The sequence below is a fragment of the Syzygium oleosum genome, unplaced genomic scaffold (genome assembly GCF_021117445.2).
Source record: "Syzygium oleosum isolate NSW1041296 unplaced genomic scaffold, Sole_v2.1 Sole_v2.08, whole genome shotgun sequence".
NCBI classification, from domain to species: Eukaryota; Viridiplantae; Streptophyta; class Magnoliopsida; order Myrtales; family Myrtaceae; genus Syzygium; species Syzygium oleosum.
This window is the reverse complement of record NW_026607492.1, coordinates 6,567,598-6,573,150: the sequence shown is the minus strand read 5'-3', so window position 1 is coordinate 6,573,150 and position 5,553 is coordinate 6,567,598. Positions and strand designations below refer to the sequence as shown.

General features: G+C 42.6%; 1 protein-coding gene across 1 annotated transcript; it reads left to right on the top strand.

Annotated features, from left to right (window-relative positions):
- Positions 1-387: 387 nt before the first annotated feature.
- On the top strand, positions 388-4,216 carry LOC115684823 (soluble inorganic pyrophosphatase). Its single transcript, XM_030609716.2, has 9 exons — positions 388-541; positions 1,500-1,648; positions 1,811-1,839; positions 2,053-2,118; positions 2,738-2,845; positions 2,943-3,008; positions 3,190-3,310; positions 3,560-3,641; positions 3,845-4,216. Exons 2-9 carry the CDS (start codon positions 1,519-1,521, stop codon positions 3,885-3,887), a joined length of 645 nt encoding a protein of 214 aa, XP_030465576.1. The 5' UTR covers positions 388-541; positions 1,500-1,518; the 3' UTR covers positions 3,888-4,216.
- Positions 4,217-5,553: the final 1,337 nt, after the last annotated feature.

The window sequence follows — 5,553 nt, the reverse complement described above, 5'->3', positions numbered from 1 at the left end:
GCTTAAGGATTACGCTTAAAACTTATTCAGAATTTCTATTTAATCAAAATCACATCACAATCTAATCATCTATTGCACACACAAAAGAAAATACATTATGGACACTCGTTATCGAAATTTAATTCTAAATTATACTTGCTCAGTTGCATAGATCTTGGTAGGATTCGCATTCCATTTTTTGTTATACATTATATTTAATAATTTCAATGGTTCGAATTTAATTAAAGTTCGGATAATAATTTTTACCCTGGAAAAAAGGAGTCGCGATTCTCAAGGCCGCACGAAATCCCGACGCATGGTCCCCCGCCATCCGCCGTCCGATCGCCATCGGTCACGCATCCGGCGGCCAGTATCCGGCGATGACCGGCAGCTGAAAATGCTTCGACAGCAGAGAGAGAGGGAGAGAGAGAATCGTCGTGCTTCTTCAACCTTCCGTTACCTGAGCTGAGCTATAACTCTCTCTCTCTACCTCTTCTTTGCACGCTCGCGACAGACGCTCTCGGGAGCCGAAGAATCTCCACTGTTCGCCCCTCGTTTCGGTGTAAGTTCGGCCTCATCGCTCCTTCCAATGGCTGGCGAGCGCTGCTCGTGTTCTGTCTGCCGCTACCGACCGATTCGTAATCTCGCGTGCTTTCGACGAGCGATTCCTCCTCCGTGGCGGACTCCGATCGCCACCAATGGCTTGTCCGCGTCTTTCGTGTGCGCGCGCGCGTGTTCTTTCGTACGGACGCCATGTGAATGTGCGTAGGGTGTTTCTCTTTGGCGACGCTGGATTACTGTGCATGGGATGAACTCGTCTCCGCACGTGGTTTTAGATGCTCTGTGACCGTGAGTGATCGCTAAGTAAGCGCTTGATTTTGCTTTCGTTTGTTTCGGTGATTTCGTTAATCTCGATCGCAGTTTATGTAGGGGGCGGTCCTGTTTTCTTCCTCTATGTTGATTCTGCTGCGAGTAATCTGCATGTGATGTTGCGTTTTTTCCTTCAATCTGTGACTCTGAGTGACCGACCGGTGCGCGGTTTTTTTTTGAAGATGTTGAAGAATCTGCATCGACTTGTTGCATTTCCTAGCTTTTTAGAGCAATCGGTTGGCTGGTGAGCGTGCGGTGGTTGATTTTGATGAAGCATCTTAAACGGGGGAAGCTTTTGGCTTTTTGCAACTACCCGCGGAATTGCCTTTTCCGTGTTTTTTTTTTTTTTTGCGTAACTGAACATGAACCGATCGGCGGAGTTGCGAAGAATCTGCGAGGTCTAATTTCACCTGTTAGTTGATTTGATTCTGTCTCCTTGAAGTAACTGTTCGGTTCTTCTACACTGGGTTCTAGCGGAATTTACCGTATATAAAATGTGTAAGATTAACCATTCTCTGTAGAGGAGATGCTCCTTTTGGTTGTCTGCAATTTTTTTAACCGATTGTAGTGTATAGAGTGAGTTTCGAGGAGTTCATTGTGGTTTGGAAGCATGTTAGCGTACCTGATTTTTTGTTTGATGTTTCTTCAAGCTCTTTTAAAAGTCAAGATATGGCCAACTCTGGTGGAGGATCGAGTGGGAAGCATTCGGGATTTCCCGCCGTTGCCCTGAATGAAAGGATTCTCACCTCAATGACCCGACGATCTGTGGCTGCTCACCCATGGCATGACCTAGAAATTGGTATCTCTCTGAGCATTTGTTCCTTTTCTATGTCGTGAACCAATTATCAGCTGTTGACGTTGCAATTCTTGCGTAGTTTGTTATTTACCCGAAGTAATCATTTTGACTCTTTTTTCAAGTCCTGATGTTACAGTTTGTCGGTGTTTACTATTTAACTTGCAGGACCAGGTGCTCCAGCAGTTTTTAATTGTGTAAGTTTGGAGGAACCATCTCTCTCATGTGGATTGTAGCCGTCATTTTCTAAATCATGTGAATCTCAAGAGCTCTGTCGTTGTGCAGAATATATGGAAAACTGACAAGTGTACCTTTGTGGATTGTAATCCGCATATGATTATTTGTCTCAGCATTGCATCTGCTCTTTTGCTTTCGTCTTTCACTGTATACATGTTGAACCCTTTGTATAGGTCGTTGAGATTGGCAAAGGTAGCAAGGTGAAGTACGAGCTTGACAAAACCAGTGGTCTTATAAAGGTCCTTCTTCGTCACTGTTTAGTCCACTTGTTACAGTTTGTTTTCAGGCTTAGCAACTTTGCCTATCATGTTGCTTAGGAGTGGTACTCTACGTAACTTGCTTCATAAGTTCATCGGGTACAATATGTGGTAACATTTCTTCATTAGGACAGGAAGATCTTTACTTAACTTTTATAATGACGATGATTTTCTAATTTGTTAATTAAAACAAGATGTTGAATTGAGGATTGAAGGCTCTCCTTTAGTCATGTGATCCTTAAAATAAGGTTGCATATGATGTGATTGTCACATTTGGTGAGATAGTCAGCAATGGATGTCTTGCATGGAGAAAAGTTTTCCTTGATCTTTCATTTTATCGATGTCAATAGTTAATTAGCAAGCTGTAAAAAAAAAAAAATTAGCAAGCTGTAATGAGTGAAGAGATATCTCTTTGAATCGAGGTCATGTTATTTATCCTAAGAGAGTCGAGCAATATTTGTTGGACATATCCTCTATTATACCAACACTAAGTTGTAAGGCCACCTTGTAGATGTAGAATTTGGCCCACTTGGGTGCAGATATGTGTAATTTTTTCAGTTGACACAGAAGATCTGAGTGACTGATGCTCAAGTAAGGACAGGTTGATCGTGTTCTCTACTCATCAGTGGTTTACCCTCACAACTATGGTTTCATCCCACGTACAATTTGCGAAGATAGTGATCCCATGGATGTATTGATACTGATGCAGGTAGATTATCTTTGAACACAATATTCTTATCACTTTCAAAGCTTTCTACTTCAGCTTCTTTAATCATTATGAGAATTTTCGATGCTTCTTCTTACAGGAGCCCATCTTACCTGGTTCATTCCTCCGTGCTCGGGCTATTGGATTAATGCCAATGATCGATCAGGTAATGGCTTAGTTTTAGATATGTCATGTTGCTGACACAGTAGGCAATTACAAAAGCTAGAGAGGCAACGTGAGAGGAAAATTTAAAATTTCATCTCTACAATAGTGAGACCGCTGAACCATAGCCTTTTGGCAATTATTTTGAGGTCTGATGCATTGCTACGGTCTAATTCTTGTTGCAGGGTGAGAAGGATGACAAGATTATTGCTGTTTGTGCTGATGATCCTGAGTTTCGCCATTACAGGGACATTAAGCAGCTTCCTCCTCATCGCCTTGCTGAGATCCGGCGCTTTTTTGAGGACTGTATCCTCTCACGACGATTCAGTTCTTGAACTTCGCTTATTAGGAAGTTGTAATAACTAATATAATCTACTGGGTCACCTGCAGTCTATTAGCTTGCTCAGTCACACAATCAAAACAACTTAGTGAACCAAAGTGGTGCAGTATTGGTGAAGATGCTATAGCTATACTTACTATTTCTTTAAGAAATCTCTGTCCAGACTAATACCTTTCTGAGAGATATATGATTCCTTTACTAGTTGTGGTTGACAGACAAGAAGAATGAGAACAAGGTGGTTAATGTTGAGGACTTTCTGCCAGCTGAGGCTGCCATTGATGCCATCGAGTACTCCATGTGAGTGTCCTCCCTTCAAGTCATTTCAGATGAGTTTCTTAGGTATACTTGGGTACAGATTGAGAGAAGTCTTTTAGTCTGTTTAGGAACTAAACTAATTTTTCTTTACCTTATCTCTTCAGATTATGGTTCCCAGTAATTGACTTATCATGTCGCGTCTTTCTATAAATTGTGTCCATTTATCTTGGTTACCTTATCTGCAGGGACTTGTATGCATCTTACATTGTCGAAAGCTTGAGGCAGTGAGGAAGATGGGACGAGTGGATCGATGTTGTATTGGGTGGTTATGGTTGGGGCCAATAGACTCCTTGCTGAATGCCCTTCTTGGCATCTTTTAGCATTTTGAGTAAAGTTAGTCAACTCTTCTTCTTCGGAACAATCCTTATGCTGCAGTTTCAACCTTTGGTATCTACTTACTGTGATCATATGTCTGTCTCTGAATACTACAAGTAAAGAATCATGAGAACGACTAAGTAAATTGTTCATAAGCCCATGAACGAGTATGTATCACAACCTATAAGTACAATATAGCACAGTTTCATTATATCAGTACAGATGAGTTTTGCGGTTGCGAACCGTGCTTATTTCGCCGCGCTGATAGCTATACCCCCACCGTTTTTGCTTAGTTTACTCTGTCATGTTCTCCCAAGGACAAATCGCACTTGCCTGTCTATCTGTTTCTTTCCTTTCCATGTGTAGGAAAATTATTTTGGCCAAAACAGAGGGTGGATAGTTTGAACTAGGAAATACTCAAATCTTTTCAATTCTTACAAGGGATATTCGACCGAGCGGAAGTGTCATTATTGAAATTGCAAGGGACGGGGCTTGGATTTCACGTACGAAAGTCGTGATCTAGATACAATCATAGAACTCTAACATCAAGCACAACTTTACATGTCTTCAATGGATAGAGGACAACGATCCCTCTGTTTCTCTCTCTGTATACACTCCTTCTACAACAAAAGACCCTCGAATCGAATCCACCATCAATGAACTTTGTCTGGAGCTTTGTCCTAGAGACTGAAAACCGTGTCATCTTTCTGCTAAATTATCCTCAGGGACTCCGGGGGAAGAACAGCAGAAGTGCCAAAAGTTATGTACGGAGTTCATTTTGGTGCCAAAAGTTTCAAACGGATCACTTAAGTGCCAAAAGTTTACGCCGGCGATCACTTAAGTGCCAAATCGGAGAAAAAACGATCACTTAAGTGCCAACGGCGAGAAATTCCGACCAAATTTAATACGTGGCTTTTATATTTAAATTTTAATGACACGTGGCATTTCCACGTGTATAATTTAATTTTTTAAATATTTTTTTCTGATATTTTTTTCTTTCTTTTCTTTTTTCTTTTCTTTCTTTTTCTTCTTCTTCTTCTACCATAGCCAGGCCAGCCACCGGCCAGGGCCGGCCTTGTCGGGAGTCGCCTTCCTCCGGGCGAGGCCCGGCGAGGCAGTCGTGGCCTCGACGAGGGCCGGCCTCGTTGGATTTGGCGAGTTGACCTCGCCTGGGCAGGGCGAGCCCCGGCGAGGGCTCGCCTCGCCAGATCCGGAGAGGCCGGCCCTCGCCCGGAGGAAGGCGACGCCCGGCAAGGCCGGCCATGGCCGGTGGCATGACGCCGGCTATCGGAAATAAGAAGAAAAAAAAGAAAAGAAAGGAAAAAAGAAAGAAAAGGAAAAAAAAAAAAGAAATGTCACATCAGCTCCCGTGACCACATCAGCCTCCCGAGCCACATCAGCCTGAGAAATTAATAAAAAAATGTCACGTCGGATTTCCGGCGAAGTGGCATTTAAATGATCGTTTTTCACAACTTTTGACACTTAAGTGATCCGTTTGAAACTTTTGGCATCAAAGTGAGCTCCGTACACAACTTTTAGCACTTTTGCTGTTCTTCCCCCAGGGACTCCATTAGGTCTC

Bases quoted from the DNA above. Each gene is read 5' to 3' on its own strand.
- LOC115684823 (XM_030609716.2), top strand. From the start codon at position 1,519: ATGGCCAACTCTGGTGGAGGATCGAGTGGGAAGCATTCGGGATTTCCC. The intron at 1,649-1,810 runs GTATCTCTCTGA...TTTAACTTGCAG, and splicing joins ATGGCATGACCTAGAAATTG to GACCAGGTGCTCCAGCAGTT. The intron at 2,846-2,942 runs GTAGATTATCTT...TTCTTCTTACAG, and splicing joins ATGTATTGATACTGATGCAG to GAGCCCATCTTACCTGGTTC.